The sequence below is a fragment of the Anomaloglossus baeobatrachus genome, chromosome 1 (genome assembly GCF_048569485.1).
Source record: "Anomaloglossus baeobatrachus isolate aAnoBae1 chromosome 1, aAnoBae1.hap1, whole genome shotgun sequence".
Lineage (NCBI taxonomy): Eukaryota > Metazoa > Chordata > Amphibia > Anura > Aromobatidae > Anomaloglossus > Anomaloglossus baeobatrachus.
Genome location: NC_134353.1, coordinates 668,562,934 through 668,583,117, shown reverse-complemented (window position 1 = coordinate 668,583,117; position 20,184 = coordinate 668,562,934). Strand labels below are relative to the sequence as shown.

General features: G+C 43.0%; 1 protein-coding gene across 1 annotated transcript in view; it reads right to left on the bottom strand.

The window, feature by feature from the left end:
* The window catches only part of MYO1H (myosin IH), a 234,293-nt gene extending 224,529 nt beyond the window's left edge, over nucleotides 1-9,764 (bottom strand). Inside the window, exon 1 of the mRNA XM_075320032.1 lies at nucleotides 9,707-9,764. Coding sequence (XP_075176147.1) covers nucleotides 9,707-9,760 — 54 coding nt within the window. The 5' untranslated portion in view covers nucleotides 9,761-9,764. The remainder of the gene's footprint in view (nucleotides 1-9,706) is intronic.
* Between the last annotated feature and the right edge of the window lie 10,420 nt (nucleotides 9,765-20,184).

Genomic DNA, 20,184 nt, shown 5'->3' with positions numbered 1-20,184 from the left:
AAACTGACATGCGATGCGGCTTTTCGTGAAGAACACAGCGAAAGCCTACAGTGGCCTGAACCCTGATCGTGGGCAAGGCACCGCAGGAGGGAAGACACTGTGTGTAGAACACAGTGTCTCCAGGGTGTGGGAATGGGCCCTAACATTACCATCCTGATACCATCCTACTACTTCCCCTATAATAATAATAATTAATAATAATAATTTTATTCATTTATATAGCGCTATTAATTCCACAGCGCTTTACATACATTGGCAATACTGTCCCCATTGGGGCTCACAATCTAGAGTCCCTATCTGTATGTTTTTGGAGTGTGGGAGGAAACCGGAGAACCCCACGGAGAAACCCACGCAAACACGGGGAGAACATACAAACTCCTTGCAGATAGTGTCCTTGGTGGGATTTGAACCCAGGACCCCAGCGCTGCAAGACTGCAGTGCTAACCACTGAGCCACCGTGTACCTGCTGGTAAACCAGGTGCCCATATTTATCTGCTGTGTAGTAAAGTAGCTTCATATACTATATTTCAAAAATAGTTCTGTCATACCTACGCTTACTCTATAAGTTTTAGTGAAAAACAGTGCGCCCCATATGAAATATTTTACCGCATAATAGTATTCTCTTAGTGGAATTGTAATTGTGCCTTCCCCATCGCCTAATAGAGATCCCTTATGCCTATTCACAATAAATGCCTATCTACTGTCAATTTGCAGTAATAGTGATCACTTAAAGGGAACTTGTCAGGTGCAATATGCACCTAGAACCACGAGCAGTTCTGGGTGCATATTGTTAATTCATGTATATACTAGCATAGATAAAGAGATCTTTAGAAAAAGTATTTTTAAAGATACTTTATAATATACTAATGAGGCCAGCGACTAGTCATGAGGGTGTTACTTCCCCCGACTAGCAGCCCTCTTAGCATCTTAGTACGCCCACAGGGGCGTGCCAACATGCTACTCAATGCAGTGTCTCCAGCGGTGTACGCTGAGCTGAATGCTCCGCACTTCTGGTCATGCACAGTATGAAACCGGGTATACGCGTCCCGGCTTCAGACAGGTCTAGTGCGCATGACCAGAAGTGTAGGACATTCAGCTCTGTGTTCACTGCAGAAACAAGTACGCACATCACTGCTGGAGACGCTGCATTGAATACCATGTTAGCACGTACCTGTGGGCGTGCTAGCATGCTAAGAGGGTAAATTAGTCGGGGGAAGTAACTCCCCTGTGACTAGTCCCAGTGCTCATTAGCATATCATAAAAGATCTTTAGAAATACTTTTTCTAAAGTTCCCTTTATCTATGCTAGTGTATACAGGGATTAGCAATATACTCCCAGAACTGCTTGTGGTACTGGGTGCATATGTGATGCCCTGGACTATCCAGGTAGTCACAGTTAGAGCCCCGCACAACACCAGTCCCCTAACAAGGTGTCAGCAGCCAAACCATTAAACCCTAGTCACCTCTCTCATGGCTGGATGGACAAACCAGGGGGCGGAGCCAGGTGGTTGGCCACGCCCAACGAGGAGTTCAGAGGGCCTGAGGCAGGAAAACACAGTGAGATCAGTTTGAGAGGAGAGTGGAAGCAGGCCTGTGCCCAGGTCTGCAGCAGTCTGACAGGTGCCAGGGTTGGAGCCCGGGTACCTTTGGCTAGGAGGCATACGGAGGCCTCTGCCTGCAGGAGCCGGGAAGACGGCTCAGTGGAACCGTGGTGGACTGGGACAGGGTAGTGGCCCGCTGATACCGACCCGGGGAACCGACTCGGAAACCGGAGCACAAAGGGGGGTACTCAAACCCTGAAACGAGGTCCAGAAGCTACTGGACTGAGTTAATTAATTGATTGCGGCCAGGACTAAAGGTCCTTTCCCACCCAAAGTCCCGACTGAAGACAACAGCCCAACGAGGGGGATAGAAAGCCACCGCTCAGGCAGAGAGATCCCACGGGCCAGCGTCTGCGGGCAAAGGGCTCTTCCGACAATCACAAGCCGGGGAGCGGACTCCTGTATTGCAAGTTCAGGTAGTCCATCAACACTCAAAAAGGTGCAGGAGAAAGGCAGAGACCACCAACTGGGTGGGGGACCAGACCACAGACGGCTGCGGGTACCGACCACCATCATCTTGGTTTACAGGGACTTGTGTGCGTTACTAATCGTGAGTACACCAGTGCCCTCCAGCCGCACACCGCCCAACTACTCCCCCAATGGGTCACGGGGCCACCATCCCTACTCACGGAGGGGTTAACATCTTGCTGTGCAACATCTCCCCTGGGTGCCCCGTGACCGCAGCGGTGGTGTCCACCTTCACCACAACCCATGGGTGGTGTCACGAACTTAACCACGGCTCCGGCCGTAAACCTACGTCCCCCAAAACGCCAGCCCCTTTCAGATCGGGTCAGGAGACGCTCGAGCCACCCACCAGCGGGCCCAGATCCGAGCGGCTCGGTTGCAGCCGAGCCCGGGGTGGTACACATATTTCACCTGACAGGTTCCCTTTAAGGTCTCCTACGACCTAAAATGTCCCCTTAGTGCCATCCACATAGCAATAGTGCTTCCCACTAAGTGAAAGTGCCCCATTATTTTCAAGAGCAGAAAATTGTTCCAATAATTGTGAGTGTGCTTTATTGAGGCACAGGTGTAATTGCAATTAAGCCAGGTTAAACACATAATTTCTCAAGATTCCCACTCCTCATCCCTCTTCCTAACTTTTGAAAAGTTGAAGCTTTCTTAGGCCTAAAACACACTTCCGCAAAAAAAAGTCCGTGTGACACGGTCCGTTTTTCGGGTCCATGTTCCGTTTTTTTGGGGCGTTTCTCCGGTACATATGGCATCTGTGTGATGGCGTATGCGAGCCGTGTGTACGTGTAAAATGTCCGTGTTTGTGTGTAAAATGCCCGTGTATGTGCACGTGGAATGTCCGTGTGGAATGTCCGTTTGTGTGTTGCACAATGTCGTTGATACATGTCGGCTGACAGCAGACAGAGTTTTGCGATGAGAATGAACTCGGGTGAACTTCCCCCGACTTCATTGTCATGCCGCGGCTCTGTCTGTGTGCCGCGTACTGATTAGCGGTCACCTGTGAAGGATTCACCAGTGGCCGCTAATCCCCCGAGTGACTGAAGTGAGCAGCCCTCTCTCATACATACCGCTCCCCGATCACCAGCGCGGAGAGGAACAGCTGTGCAGAGAATACGCGGCAACAATTACTTTGAATATGCCGGCCGCTCATTAATCAATCTCGTATTCCCTGCTTTCCCCACCCACAGGAGCCTGTGATTGGTTGCAGTCAGACACGCCCCCCACGCTCAGTGACAGCTGTTTCACTGCACCCAATCACAGCAGCCGGTGGGCGTTTCTATACTGTGCAGTAAAATAAATAAATAAATAAATAATTAAAAAAAACGGCGTGCGGTCCCCTGCAATTTTATTACCAGCCAGATAAAGCCATACGGCTGAAGGCTGGTATTCTCAGGATGGGGAGCCCCACGTTATGGGGAGCCCCCCAGCCTAACAATATCAGTCAGCAGCCGCCCAGAATTGCCGCATACATTATTTGCGACAGTTCTGGGACTGTACCCGGCTCTTCCCGATTTGCCCTGGTGCGTTGGCAAATCGGGGTAATAAGGAGTAAAGACACGCCCACCGGCTGCTGTGATTGGGTGCAGTGAGACAGCTGTCACTCAGCGTGGGGGGCGTGTCTGACTGCAACTAATCACAGGCGCCTGTGGGTGGGGAAAGCAGGGAATACGAGATTGATTAATGAGCGGCCGGCATATTCAAAGTAATTGTTGCCGCGTATTCTCTGCACAGCTGTTCCTCGCCACGCTGGTGATCGGGGAGCGGTATGAGCCGGGGGAAGAAAAAAAACGAGCGCCAATGTAAGTATGACTGAGAACAGCAGAAAAAAAGGTAAGTATACTGAATTTAATTTAAAAAAAAAACAAAAAATAAGATCGCTAGTGTAAAAACGCACACGCACGAAACGTGCTGAACACGGACATACTCCGTGTGAAGGAACGTGCAGGCACGGACCCATAGACTAAAGCGGGTCCGTACCTGCGTGCTGCCGGCCAAAAACGGACATGTTGTCCGTGTAGAAAAGCGCACACACGTACTTACCACACGGACACACGTTCCGTGTGATTTTACGTGTGTGTGCCATCTACCATAGAATACCAAGGGTCTCCGTGTGTACGTGTCTCCGGTACGTGCAAATACGTACCGCACATGTACAAATTAAACGGATGTGTGTTGCGGGTCTCACACTTATTCTTCATGGTAGGTCAGTACTTGTGGTTGCTCTGTATTAGACTTGATACAGTCCATTAAATGGCAGCCTGCATTCTGTTGAATAGTCTACAGAACAAGTATGGGAAATACAAAATTCTCAGTAGCCCTATGTGTATATTGCTAAAAACAGTAATCCCAATAATAACATTACATTGGAGAACTGCGGCTTGACTGGGCCACATATGTTAGTTTGTTAAACTGCAATAAGACAACTACAATATGATTGTATTACTCTTAGACCCACTCTGCTTTCTCTCACGTATGTTATGTACATATAGCACCCACAGACCATATATATCCATACATTATGCACCACTTGTCTATTTAATTTATATGTAAACTTGAACACTGTTAATACTTTGCTATTCCAAAGAGAGAACACAACTTGGCTTTACACCTCTTGCTTTACAATATTTCTTTCCAAGGCTTATTCTGTATATTCACATGATCAAAGTGGATTCATACTAAGAATAATATATATAAAGTCATACACTTAGTTGGGTTTATATGCAAAAGATGATTTGCCATTTTTAACCATCTACTAACTGGTTGCTGAAAGGAAGTTTTATAGCTTCTTGTAAACTCTGATGCTTCCCGTAGAACTTTATGATTTTCCTGCACGAGTTTAATAGGTTGCTAGGAACCCGGCTCAACGTCTGAAAATTCAAAAAAAGAGTAGTTTGTATCATATCGCTTTGCACAACGGACCACGCACCTAATTAGGAACTGCCGAATTTCACTATTCTGCACGCCCATTAATCGCAGTGCATTTCAAGAAACAAAATGTTAATCTGCTTAAAAGAAAACGAGTGGTCGCACTAAACTTACAATATATTTTAGCCCTCAGAAGTACTGGGAACTGGTATGATGCCTGGTGGAAAAAGAGGGAAATCATTCATTCCTCACAGCTCAAAATGCAGGACGGGTTTTCTGACTGCCCCCTTGAAATCCCACTTTACTGCCAAAGCCTGTCTTTGATTCTTGTTTTGGAATGTCAAACCATCAGATCAGCTTTTCAGGTCCACAACCCCCTCCCTTGCTCCATTACAAAAGCTCCCCCACAACAATTACCATGCTTGTGACGGATAACATTTTTTGTACTCCGTATAAAACGTTTTAACGCTGTACAATCCATTACACATATATTGCTGAATTCCCTTTGAGTAATTATTCATTAGAAAACATTTAATGTCGCTGTGGATTTCACACTGGGCAGTCTGCAGACAAAGACTCAGGGTAAGCCCATTCTGTAGGATCAAGACTGCTTCTTTTTCCCTAACTCTCGCTGCCTAATCTGAGAAAGTCCAAGATGAAAAGCCCGCCCTTCACAAGGTGGGGAGGGAGGGCGAATTTGTGCAGTTAACGGTCAAAGCACCCCCTGTGTGATCTGACACTCATTTCAAGATGATGGGAAACAATAGAGAATTGTTAGGAGCCTTCCCTTCTTATTTGGTGAAGACACAGGCGGAGAGGGAGACAGTTCAATACATGGGACAAGCTATTCCACCTGCTAATGGTATTCCCTCCCTCTCTCTCGTCTCCCACTCTTCCACTAAACCTCTCCTCTACCAAGTTTAACGAAAAGAGACAGGTGAAAACGTTCATTAAAAGAACACCCTTCCGACCGCCAAAATGTATCAATCCACTGGTGCTCTCTGCTACTGCAGAATAAAAATTCCAGTCCTGGGAACATTTTAAAGCTAGTTAGAAGGTGGTGGGATAATAGGAGTACATCAATGTATGGATCCTACACAGAATATTGTAGTCAGAGTTTAAGAAAAACTAAATTCATATAATAATTGACCAACTAACCTACCAGATTTAAATCTGTGAATGTAAAAATGACTTTTGAAGGCTGCTGCTATTTACGGAAAAGCTCACTACTATGTCATGAATCGTAAAAGAAGAACATTTTATAAAGGCAGCTGAAGACAATGGATAAATGTTGTCAAATATCTCAGCTAGCCTTCTAATATATGAGCTTGCCTGATGGCAAAACACAGGTCACGCATGTTGGATTTCAACATACACAATCTTTTTTTCCTCCTGGGACATAAGTTTTGCCAGACATGTCTACGAGTAGCTTATTTTCATTCCCTCTGTTGAAAAAAACATGCATTTTGTATGTTTATGGAAAGGCCAAAGGAGATTGGCTAAAAAATCATTTATCTAAGCAATGTCCAGACAGGCCACTGTCTTTTAACCCGACCTCAACAGCCTCATAAGAGCTTGTAGGCTTTTGAATTCAGGTCAGGAGACATCTCTGTCAGTCAGGACATTGTAGTCCATACGCAAAGTGTAAACGTTGGATTTGTGAAAACAGACTAATAGGCAAAGTGTACAGTGGAAGCATGCAAACCTTTATCTTTGTAAAGGCAATTCAAGTTAAAGGGGTTCTACCATTAGGAAAGTTGATTTTAAAGTTGATTTTAATCAATAGATCTTTGAATAATAATTTATACAATTGAATGTGTTTAATAAAAATGTCCTTGTGCTAAGATAACCTTATATATGTTCCCCTACTGTGTACCATGTAATGGCCGTATCTGACCGCACAGGGACATGGTTTGATCACACCACAGCTCCTGGGCAGGGGAGGAAGTAAAAAAGAATACAGATATTACTGCATGGAACCATAACTGATTCTTTTTTCTGTAGGTAAAACACTTCTCCGGCTGTTTTTAAAAAAAACAAGAAATATTTTTTTGCGATCAAGTGCTGTAATGTTTGTATACTTTTTTACTTCTTCCCTGGCACAGGAGATGTGGTATGATCAGACCATGTCCCTGTACAGTTAGACACGGCCATTACACAGTACGTAGCATGGACACATATATAAGATTATCTCAGCACAGGAACATCTTTTTTAAACACATCTAATTTTGGAAATTATTATTATTCCAAGATCTATTGATTAAAATCAGCTTTTTTTTTATGAGAAACCACTTTAATGCCAATTCCAACATACTGAAGTTTGATACACCCATAACTATCATTTTGTTCTAAATAACAGCATGTACGGTACTCAGCTATCAGATAAGAAACTTCATGTAACATAACATGAAAAGTGAATATACATATATATATGTGTATAGATAGATTGATAGATATTATCAGGCGGCTGGCTGTTAATAGGAGCAGGGAACACCCCGTGATACGTTATTTAATGTCCCAGAAGAGGAGAGCACCAAGGAGCAGCTCCAGTGTTATCCTGAATATTGCAGTAAAAAAGTATGTATTCTTACAATGCATACGGTACCAAATTGAAAGAAACAATTACATTAGTAAATACAAGTATATCTCAATAAATTAGAATATCATCAAAAATTTAATTTATTTGAGTAATTCAATACAAAAAGGGAAACGCATATATTATATAGAGTCATTACAAACAGAATGATCTATTTCAGGTGTTTATTTCTGTTAATGTTGATGATTATGGCATAAGGCAATGAAAACCTAAAAGTCATCTTAGAAAATTAGAATAATTACCACAAAACACCTGAAAAGGTATCCTAAGCACTTAAAATGGTCCCTTAGTCTGATTCAGTAGGCTACACAATCATGGGAAAGACTTCTGACTTGACAGATGTCCAGAAGGCAGTCATTGACAAACTCCACAAACAGGATAAGCCACAAAAGGTCATTGCCAAAGCATATTAATGGAAAGTTGAGTGGATAGAAAAAATGTGGTAGGAAAACCTGCACAAGCAACCGGGATAAACTCAACTTTGATAGGATTGTTATGAAAAGGCCATTAAAAATTTTGGGGGAAGATTCACAAGGCATGGACTGCTGCTGGAGTCAGTGCTTCAAGAGCCACCACACACGACGTATCCAGGATATGAGCTAAAAGTGTCGCATTCCTTGTTTTATGCCACTCATGACCAATAGACAACGCCAGACGTCTCTTACCTGGGCCAAGGAGAAAAAGAACTGGACTGTTGCTTAGTGGTGCAAGGTGTTGTTTTCAGATTAAAGTAAATTTTGCATTTCATTTCGAAATCAAGGTCCCAGAGTGTGGAGGAAGAGTAGAGAGGCCACAATCCAAGCTGCTTGAACTGCTTGAGGTCTAGTGTGAAGTTTCCACAATCAGTGATGGTTTGGGGAGCCATGTCATCTGTAGGTCCACTCTGTTTTATCATTCAAGACCAAAGTCACACAGCCGTCTACCAGGAAATTTTAGAGCACTTCAAGCTTCCCTCTACCGAAAAGCTTTTTGGAGATCGAAATTTAATTTTCCAGTAGGACTTGGCACCTGTCCACACTGCGAAAAGTACCAATACCTGGTTTAATAACCGCAGTATCATTGTGCTTGATTGGCCAGCAAACTCGCCTTACCCAAACCCCATAGAGAAACTATGGGGTATTGTCAAGAGGAAGATGAGAGACACCAGACCTAACAATGCAGACGAGCTGAAGGATGCTATCAAAGTAACATGGGCTTCCATAACACCTCAGCAGTGCCACAGGCTGATCGCCTCCATGCCACGCTGCGCTGATGCAGTAATTCATGCAAAAGTAGCCCCGATCAAGTATTGAGTGCATTTACTGTACATGCTTTTCAGTAGGCGCCAACATTTCTGAGTTTAAATAATATTTTTTTTCAGTTGGTCTTATATAATATTCTAATTTTCTGAGATAATGACTTTTGGATTTTCATTGGCTGTAAGCCATAATCATCAACATTAACAGAAATAAACACTTGAAATAGATCACTCTGTAATGATGCTATATAATATATGCATTTCCCTTTTTGTATTGAATTATTGAAATAAATTAACTTTTTGATGATAATCTAATTTATTGAGATGTACTTGTACATGTTATTCTCTGAATTAGCATGAATGACCCAGTAGGAGGTTTGATTTGCCACTCAATAATTTTTGTCGTTACAATGGTTTAACCTAATGACTTCCAGTGACAAGTCAGTGACAGCTGAGCTTACATAAATTGGTGAAAATACATCTCACTGTGAGGACCACATACTCATATTTATACCGGCTCCTAGATATGTGAGTGACTATATTACAAAATTGTCAAATAGTGACATAAATAAAAAAAACCCTCTAAAAACGGAGAACCAGTTTATATACATTTAAACATTTTTATATTAAAACAAGACAGAAGCAGGCAAGGCATTTAATTACAATATGTTGTGTAGTAGTAGTAGTAGTAACTCCAGTCCCCACGTATCAGCAGACTAATTGTGTTAGGGCATCACTTACTGAAAAGGGTAACATATCTGCTTCTGCTTTGAAATCAATTGTGTTTTCTTATTTAGTATACATTATAAGTATATTCTATATTGTCACTTAGTGTATCAAAAACAATAAAGGAAAAGCTACAATAATGCAAAATGTCATAATATATTTTCATTTTATGTGGCTGCCGTAACACTGAAATAATTATTAGGATTACCTGTGTTTCCATTCTGGCTCCTCCGGTAGATAGATCCAATATAGTCTTTACCATAAAGGTTTGCAGTCACTGCATGATGTAGGAGCACGGTTCTCTTAGGAAGATTCCTTAATAATTCACACTCAGACAGCGGCTCAGCCTGTGGCTACATCCTTCTATCAAACTAGCCTGACTGCTATGTAGATAAGAAGCAGTAACTCTACCTTCTTCTCGATTGAGTTTCAACCACTCTTGATCCTTCATTAGGCCTGTTTCATTACAGAGTAATTAATCTAGTTTGGGAAGGGAAAAAAAAACTTGCCACCTCAATAGGATAATGTCGCAAGAGTATTAGATCCTAAAAGAAAATAATCAAAAGAGGAGTAACTATTTTGGGGGGTTAGAGATATTTCAATATAACCTATATACACCTGAATATACAATATTACTGATTTAGCAGGTAAAGGAAATAATTTTTCCATTACACCCTTGTATATTACAGAAGGTTTCCCACAAGCATATCCCAGCTCGATATAAATGGGCTATATAAAAAAAAAAACATTGCCTTCAAAATACAGAGTGTTTACAGGAAATCTTAACTGAAAAAAGACAACTTTTCAACATACTATATATATATCTATATTTATTTCATTTACAAATAAATCGATGCATAGCAATGAATAAAGAGATTTTTTTTCCACGCTGCTGTGGTGTGCTGTGAGCGAGTATTGTAGAACTAGTGGTTTATTGAATCAACGCGTTTCAAAGTCTCCGGCTTCATCCTCAAGATCTTAGCCATATAAAAATTTTATAGTCATACATGGGTTTAAAGAACATTTTTTTAATTGCACCTGACAAATGCTTTAAATGTTTATTTAAGCTCATCTTCGGGACATTTGAAAGGTTTTTCAAAATGGTTGCTACCATATTTCCCGGAATTTAAAACCTACTCTAAAAATAAGCTTTAGCATAATTTTACAGGATTTTTGGAGTATGCTTGAAATATAAGCCCTGCTTCAAAAATAAGTCCTAGTTACAGTCAGGACTGGCATTTGGGGAGGGAGACTAGTAGAATGACTAGAGCACCCACTCTCTTAGGGGTCCCAGCACTTCCATTCAGGGTCATGTGACCATGATGTCACCAAAGGTCCTTTAACTGCAAGAGTCTAGAGAAACTGAAGAGTAGCCAGGCTGGTATATACCGTATGTGCAGTGTGTATGCGATTACATGATTATATTTGAATATATAAACCTGTTTTTATATGCTACTAGCTGTAGTACCCGGGCGTCGCCCGGGATAGTAACTGTCTCTCTGTCTCTCTCCCAGTCTCTGTCTGTGTGTCGCTGTCTGTCTGTCTCTCTGTCTCTTTCCTTGTCTGTCTGAGTCTATGTCTCTGTCTGACTATTTTTATCTCTGTCTGTATTTGTATCAGTCTATCGGTCTCCATCTCTGTGTCTGTACGGCTCTCTCTATCTCTGTGTCTGTCTCTATGTGTCTGTCTGTCTCTTTCCCCATCTGTCTCTTTCACGTCTGTCTTGGTCTGTCTCTTTCCAGGTATGTCTGTGTTCAGGGCTGTCTCTTTCCCCATCTGTCTCTTTCCCCGGCTGTCTCTTTCCCCGGCTGTCTCTTTCCCCGGCTGTCTCTTTCCACGGCTGTCTCTTTCCCGGGCTGTCTCTTTCCAGGGCTGTCTCTTTCCAGGGCTGTCTCTTTCCAGGGCTGTCTCTTTCCCATCTGTCTCTTTCCCCGTCTGTCTCTTTCCCCGTCAGTCTCTTTCCAGGGCTGTCTCTTTCCAGGACTGTCTCTTTCCAGGACTGTCTCTTTTCCCATCTGTCTCTTTGCCCATCTGTCTCTTTTGCCAGTCTGTCTCTTTCCCCGTCTGTCTGTTTTCAGGGCTGTCTCTTTCCCTGGCTGTCTCTTTCCCCGGCTGTCTCTTTCCTTGGCTGTCTCTTTCCCCGGCTGTCTCTTTCCCTGGCTGTCTTTTTCCCCGGCTGTCTGTTTCCCCGGCTGTCTGTTTCCCCGGCTGTCTGTTTCCCCGGCTGTCTCTTTCTTGGGCTGTCTCTTTACCCATCTGTCTCTTTCACCGTCTGTCTCTTTCCAGGACTGTCTGTTTTCAGGGCTGTCTCTTTCCTCATCTGTCTCTTTCCACGGCTGTCTCTTTCCACGGATGTCTCTTTCCACGGCTGTCTCTTTTGATGGCTGTCTCTTTCCCCGGCTGTCTCTTTCCCTGGCTGTCTTTTTCCCCGACTGTCTGTTTCCCGGCTGTCTCTTTTCCCGGATGTCTCTTTTCCTGGCTGTCTCTTTCTCGGGCTGTCTCTTTCCAGGGCTGTCTCTTTACCCATCTGTCTCTTTCCCAGTCTGTCTCTTTCCCCATCTGTCTCTTTCCCCGTCTGTCTCTTTGCCCGTCTGTCTGTTTTGCCCGTCTGTCTCTTTCCCCGGCTGTCTCGTTCGCCGGCTGTCTCTTTCCACGGCTGTCTCTTTGCCCGTCTGTCTCTTTCCAGGGCTGTCTCTTTCCCCGTCTGTCTGTCTCTTTCCCCATCTGTCTCTGTCTGTGTCTCTGTCTTTTTCTGTCTCTCTATCCATCTCTCCACCGACATCATATAACCTCACGCATAAGCTTCAGCTAACAGTTTATTTTGTTCCTATAGCAACCACTGACAGTTGCTATTAATAACCTATAGCTCCTACCTCCATTCAGTTTAATGGCGGCAGGATTTTAGAGACTAACTGTAAAGCACGGGGTTACATTTTTCTGTCAAAACATAGTCTACGACGCTCCCTGGGTCACATGAGGCGTCTGTGCAAAATTTCGTGATTGTAAATGCGATGGTGTGGATTCTTTTAGCGGACATACACACACACACACACACATACATACACTCAGCTTTATATATTAGACTAGCTGTACTAACCGGCTTCACCCGGGTTAATATCTGTTGCTAACAAAATAGAATGTATTAACAAAAATGTATTCTGCACACAAAAAACACAAAACAAATAGATAGAAATGTAATTATTAAAAGGCAAAAACTAAGCTAATAGAAGCATTTCCCGGAATTTAAGACCTACTCTAAAAATAAGCCTTAGCATGATTTTACAGGATTTTTGGAGTATGCTTGAAATATAAGCCCTGCTCCAAAAATAAGTTCTAGTTACAGTCAGGACTGGCATTTGGGGAGGGAGACTAGTAGAATGACTAGAGCACCCACTCTCAGCATTTCACAACATATATTTCAACACCACAGATATTCTACACAGATTTAACTAAATTGGCCAAGTAATGTGCTCAGTCTGTCTCTTTCTCCGTCTGTCTCTTTCCCCGTCTGTCTCTTTCCCCGTCTGCCTGTCTCTGTCTGTCTCTTTTTTTGTCTGTCTCTATCTCTCTGTTTCTTTCCCCATCTGTCTCTTTCTAGGTCTGTCTCTTTCCTAGATTTGTCTCTTTCCCGTCTGTCTCCCCGTCTCTTTGTCTGTGTCTTTTCCTGTCTCTTGCCCTGTCTGCCTGTCTCTGTCTGTCTCTTTCCTTGTCTGTCTCTATTTCTCTGTCTCTTTCCCCGTCTGTCTCTATCAAGGTCTGTGTCTTTCCCCATCTATCTTTGTCTGTCTTTCTGGCTGTCTCCTCCTTCCCTGTCTGCCTGTCTCTGTCCCTGTCTGCATATCTGTCTGTCTCTTTCCAGGTCAGTCTCTTTCCAGGTCAGTCTCTGTCAGTCTCTTTCTAGGTCAGTCTCTGTCTCTTTCACCGTCTGTCTCTGTCTGTCTCTATCTCTCTGTCTGTCTCTCTCTATCTGTCTCTATCTGTCTCCCCACCGACATCTTATTACTAGAGTTGAGCGTGGTTCGTGGTTCGAGGTTCTCCAGTTCTAAGCTCGAGTGATTTTGGGGGCTGTTCGAGATCGAACTAGAACTCGAGCTTTTTGCAAAAGCTCGATAGTTCTAGATACGTTCGAGAACGGTTCTAGCAGCAAAAAGCAGGGCTTTTTACAGCTACAGTGTGCAGGAGCCATCGCTGGCAGCCTGCCACAAGCTGGTAACCAAGATAAACATCGGGTATCCAAGCAAAGCGCTTTGGTTAGTAACCCGATGTTTATCTTAGTTACGTGCAGGAAGCCCACACTTCCCGCTCAGCTCACTCCGCCCCCTCCTGCCCGCGGCATGTACACATACATACACACACACACACACACACACATGGTCCCGTTCAGCTTACCTGCGGTGATGAAGTCCCGCCATCCCGACCTCAGCGCTGTCACTGTCCTCCATGGCCGCCGCTTGTCACATCACCTCTCGCTTCCGACCGGAGACTGACTAGCGGTGACGTCACGGACCTCTCGCGATATTTGGCTGTGAAGGCACCGGTCATTGACCTCAGTGACAGGGGCTGTCAGTGTGCTGGAGATCAGCGCAGGTAATGTACCTCGCTGACAGCAGCACTTGTCATCCCCTGCAGTGACCTGGGCTGACCCATTGATGTTAGCTCAGGTCACTGAACTGCTCTCCCAGCCAATGGAGAACATCCTGCTCTTCATTGACTGGGGCAGTGTGGATCGTCATGGCAACCCCTTGGATTACACCAGACCTGGATTTGTTTTTCATTCTAATAAATTGGTTAAAGAGGGAATGTTTTGGGGAGTGTTTTTTCAAATAAAAATGTGGTTGTCGTCTATTTTTTTTTATTACTGACTGGGTTGGTGATGTCGGGTATCTGATAGACGCCTGACCTCGCCAACCCCAGGGCTTGATGCCAGGTGACATTACACATCTGGTATTAACCCCATATATTACCCCGTTTGCCACCGCACTAGGGCGCGGGATGAGCTGGGGCGAAGCACCAGGATTGGCGCATCTAATGGATGCGCCACTTCTGGGGCGGCTGCGGCCTGCTATTTTTAGGCTGGGGAGAGTCCAATAACCATGGACCTCCCTAGTCTGAGAATATCAGGCCCCAGCTGTCTGCTTTACCTTGGCTGGTAATCCAATTTTGGGGGACCCCTACGTGTTTTTTTTTTTAATTATTTATTTAATTTAAAATAACAGCGTGGGGTGCCCTCAGTTTTGGATTACCAGCCAAGGTGAGGTTGCCAGCTGTGGTCTGCAGGCTGCAGCCGTCTGCTTTACCCTAGCTGGCTACAAAACTAGGGGGAACCCTACGTCATTTTTTTTTTTCATTTTTTTGGCTAAATACAAAGCTAAGCACCCCTTAGTGCCACATGAAAGGCACCAAAGGGTGCTCCAATTTTTCTCCATTTTTTCTCCACTTTTTCTCCATTTTTTCTACATTTTTTTCTCCACTTTTTCTCCACTTTTTCTCCACTTTTTCTCCACTTTTTCTCCATTTTTTTCTCCACTTTTTCTCCACTTTTTCTCCATTTATTCTCCACTTTTTCTCCACTTTTTCTCCACTTTTTCTCCACTTTTTCTCCATTTTTTTCTCCACTTTTTCTCCACTTTTTCTCCATTTTTTCTCCACTTTTTCTCCATTTTTTTCTCCACTTTTTCTCCACTTTTTCTCCATTTATTCTCCACTTTTTCTCCACTTTTTCTCCACTTTTTCTCCATTTTTTTCTCCACTTTTTCTCCACTTTTTCTCCATTTATTCTCCACTTTTTCTCCACTGTTTCTCCATTTTTTTCTCCACTTTTTCTCCACTTTTTCTCCATTTATTCTCCACTTTTTCTCCACTTTTTCTCCACTTTTTCTCCACTTTTTTCTCCACTTTTTCTCCATTTATTCTCCACTTTTTCTCCATTTTTTTCTCCACTTTTTCTCCATTTTTTCTCCACTTTTTCTCCATTTTTTTCTCCACTTTTTCTCCACTTTTTCTCCATTTTTTTCTCCACTTTTTCTCCACTTTTTCTCCACTTTTTCTCCATTTTTTTTCTCCATTTTTTTCTCCACTTTTTCTCCATTTATTCTCCACTTTTTCTCCACTTTTTCTCTACTTTTTCTCCATTTTTTTCTCCACTTTTTCTCCACTTTTTCTCCATTTATTCTCCACTTTTTCTCCACTGTTTCTCCATTTTTTTCTCAACTTTTTCTCCACTTTTTCTCCACTTTTTCTCCATTTATTCTCCACTTTTTCTCCACTTTTTCTCCACTTTTTCTCCATTTTTTTCTCCACTTTTTCTCCATTTATTCTCCACTTTTTCTCCATTTTTTTCTCCACTTTTTCTCCATTTTTTCTCCACTCTTTCTACATTTTTTCTCCACTTTTTCTCCATTTTTTTCTCCACTTTTTCTCCATTTTTTTCTCCATTTTTTCTCCACTTTTTCTCCATTTATTCTCCACTTTTTCTCCACTTTTTCTCCACTTTTTCTCCACTTTTTTCTCCACTTTTTCTCCATTTATTCTCCACTTTTTCTCCACTGTTTCTCCATTTATTCTCCAGTTTTTCTCCACTGTTTCTCCATTTTTTTCTCCACTTTTTCTCCACTTTTTCTCCACTTTTTCTCCATTTATTCTCCACTTTTTCTCCACTGTTTCTCCATTTTTTTCTCCACTTTTTCTCCACTTTTTCTCCACTTTTTCTCCATTTATTCTCCACTTTTTCTCCACTTTTTCTCCATTTATTCTCCACTTTTTCTCCACTTTTTCTCCATTTTTTTCTCCACTTTTTCTCCATTTTTTTCTCCACTTTTTCTCCATTTATTCTCCACTTTTTCTCCATTTTTTTCTCCACTTTTTCTCCATTTTTTCTCCACTCTTTCTACATTTTTTCTCCACTTTTTCTCCATTTTTTTCTCCAGTTTTTCTCCACTTTTTCTCCATTTTTTTCTCCATTTTTTCTCCACTTTTTCTCCATTTATTCTCCACTTTTTCTCCACTTTTTCTCCACTTGTTCTCCACTTTTTCTCCACTTTTTCTCCACTTTTTTCTCCACTTTTTCTCCATTTATTCTCCACTTTTTCTCCACTGTTTCTCCATTTATTCTCCACTTTTTCTCCATTTTTTCTCCACTTTTTCTCCATTTATTCTCCACTTTTTCTCCACTTTTTCTCCATTTATTCTCCACTTTTTCTCCATTTTTTCTCCACTTTTTCTCCATTTATTCTCCACTTTTTCTCCACTTTTTCTCCATTTATTCTCCACTTTTTCTCCATTTTTTCTCCACTTTTTCTCCACTTATTCTCCACTTTTTCTCCACTTTTTCTCCATTTTTTCTCCACTTTTTCTCCACTTTTTCTCCACTTTTTCTCCATTTTTTTCTCCATTTTTTCTCCACTTTTTCTCCGTTCTTTTTCTATGGTCGGTCTACTTATTAGCTCTGCCATGCATACTGTAGCTCTACACCTACTGCACATGTTACTTTATGATTGACATCTCTTTCGTACCAGAGCTGTCTAAGCCTACTCTGACCCCATATTTGTCATTATTATATTGTCCTTGTACTGTATTATGACATTTGTATCATGTGTTTCATTTCTTGCTGTGTTGCAATTTTTTTGCTGCATCCCAATTGTACCTCTACATTTTTCGAGTTTATGTTATTGTTCTCTCACTCTTATGTGATACTGATTATTGTCATTTTTCATGATTACATGCAGATAAGTCCAATCTGACGAAGGCTCAGGCCGAAACGTCATTTGTAACTTGTTTTGGACAAAAACATATATGCTTATGAAAAAATTTTTTTCTTAATACGGACCAATAAAGAGTGATTTTGCATTACTATCCATTGTGACTTACTGACTTAGTCTGGGAGATATAGAGTGCCGAGGTTACTCACTAATTTTATCTATTATTACCTCTGAGCACCTATATACCAGTGAGCAGAGCTTCCTCTACAGTAGTTCTCCTGATTAGGCATGCCCTTACCTCATGAGCAGGGCATTGCAGCTTTGGTAGCAACCATTACGACATGGACTCTGCTGCTGTGGACCCGGGGAGAGTGACTGCAGATTCATTGCACCCACACTCCTCACATGAAGGGTCCGCACTCCTAGAAAATGGGGGATACGTTCCCTGAGTGTCTCCCCCCCATATTCTAGACGGTCCAGAGTCGTCGTGGACCCCTTTATTTTTTTTCTTACAATAAATTGGTGAAAGAGGAAATGTTTTGGGGACTGTTTTTTCAAATAAATTTCTTTTGTCGATTTTTTGTTTTTGTTAGTACTGACAGTTTATGATGTTGGGTATCTAATAGACGCCATGACATCACAAACTGCTGGGCTTGATCTCAGGTGACTTTACAGCTAGTATCAACCCGATTTATTACCCCGTTTGCCACTGCACCAGGGCACGGGATGAGCTGGGGTGAAGCGCCAGGATTGGCGCATCTAGTGGATGCGCCACGTCTGGGGTGCCTGCGGCCTGCTATTTTTAGGCTGTGAAGGCCCAATAACTATGGACCTTCCCACCCTGAGAATACCAGACCACAGCTGTCCGCTTTACCTTGGCTGGTGATCCAATTTGGGGGGGACCCTACTTTTATTGTGTAATTATTAATATTTATAAAATAATTATAAAAAAGAGCCGGAGGGGACCTCCACATTGGATCCCCAACCACGGTAAAGCTGCCAGCTGTGGTTTTCAGGCTACAGCCGTCTGCTTTACCCTAGCTCGCTATCAAAAATGGGGGGACCCAACGTCATTTTTTTTTTAACTATTTTTTAAATAGAAAAAATTAATGGGCTTCCCTGTATTTTGATTGCCAACCAAGGTAACGGCAGGCAGATGGGGGTGGCAACCCATAGCTGTCTGCTTTATCTGCGCTGAGAATCAAAAATACCGCGGAGCGGTACGTCATTTTTTTAAAGATTTATTTTTACAGCCCTGTGATGTCCAGCAATCAAAATACAGGGAAGCCCATTTTATTTTTAGTTATTTAAATAAATAATTAAAAAAAAATATATATGGGCTCCCGCTGCATTTTTTGTATTGCTAGCTAAGGGTAATCCAAGCAGCTACTGGCTGCTAACACCCACTGCTTGGTGTTACCTTCACTGGCAATGGAAAATCCAGGGAAGCATTTTTTATTTTTTTTGCCAAAAAACTACAAAAAAAGGAGGGGAGCTTCGCCATATTTTTGTATGCTAGCCAGGTATAGCAGGCAGGTGCTGGAAGAGTTGGATACAGCGCCAGAAGATGGCGCTTCTATGAAAATGCCATTTTCTGAGGCGGCTGCAGACTGCAATTCGCAGCAGTAGGGCCCAGAAAGCTCAGGCCAACCTGTGGTGCGGATTCCAATCCCCAGCTGCCTAGTTGTACCTTGCTGGACACAAAAATGGGGCGAAGCCTACGTCATTTGTTTTCTAATTATTTCATGAAATTCATGAAATAATAAAAAAAGGGCTTCCCTTTATTTTTGGTTCCCAGCCGGGTACAAATAGGCAACTGGGGGTTGGGGGCAGCTGTATCTGCCTGCTGTACCTGGCTAGCATACAAAAATATGGCGAAGCCCACATAATTTTTTCAGGGGCAAAAAACTTCTGCATACAGTCCTGGATGGAGTATGCTGAGCCTTGTAGTTCTGCAGCTGCTGTCTGTCTGTATGGAGAAGAGCAGACAGCAGCTGCAGAACTACAAGGCTCAGCATACTCCATCCAGGACTGTATGCAGAATTTTTTTGCCCACCAAAAAATGACGTGGGCTTCGCCATATTTTTGTATGCTAGCCAGGTACAGCTGGCAGCCACGGGCTGCCTCCAACCCCCAGTTGCCTATTTGTACCCGGCTGGGAACCAAAAATATAGGGAAGCCCGTTTTTTTTTAATTATTTCACTTATTTCATGAAATAATTAAAAAACAAATGACGTGGGCTTCGCCCCATTTTTGTGTCCAGCCGGGTACAACTAGGCAGCTGGGGATTGGAATCCGCAGCACAGGTTAGCCCGAGGTTTGTGGGCGCCTCTACTGCGGATTTCAGTCCGCAGCCGTCCCAGAAAATGGCGCTCTCATAGAAGCGCCATCATCTGGCGCTGTATCCAACTCTTCCAACAGCCCTGGAGCCGGGTGGCTTGTTGGGTAATCATGAGTTAATACTGGCTTTGATTTACCAGCCAGTATTAAGCCAGAGATTCTTAATGTCAGGCACGTTTGACCCGGCCATTAAGAATCTCCAATAAAGGGTTAAAAAAAAGACACCACACAGAGAAAAAATACATTAATAGAAATAAATACACAGACACATTAGAGACTCCATCTTTATTACCCCCTGTCAGCCCTCCACGATCCTGCTCTTCTGTCTTCTTTCTTTCTAGTGTAGTAGTAGTGACGATTGTAGTGAGGATGAGATTCACCAGCTCATCACTTGGGGCTGGGGAACCTCATCCTCACTACAATCATCACTACAATCGGGAAGCAGCGTGCAGCCTTCACTCCGTGAGTGATCAGTGCTGGCTGCTAGCGGTAACAGTGGTAACGCTGACAGACGCGTTACCATAGCAACGGTGCTCTCGGAGCCACGGTTAGCGGTGACGTCACCGCTAACTGCGTTGCTATGGCAACGCTGATCTCCGTTAATGACCGGCTGTGTCAGCCGGTCCCTAACGGAACACATATGTGCACC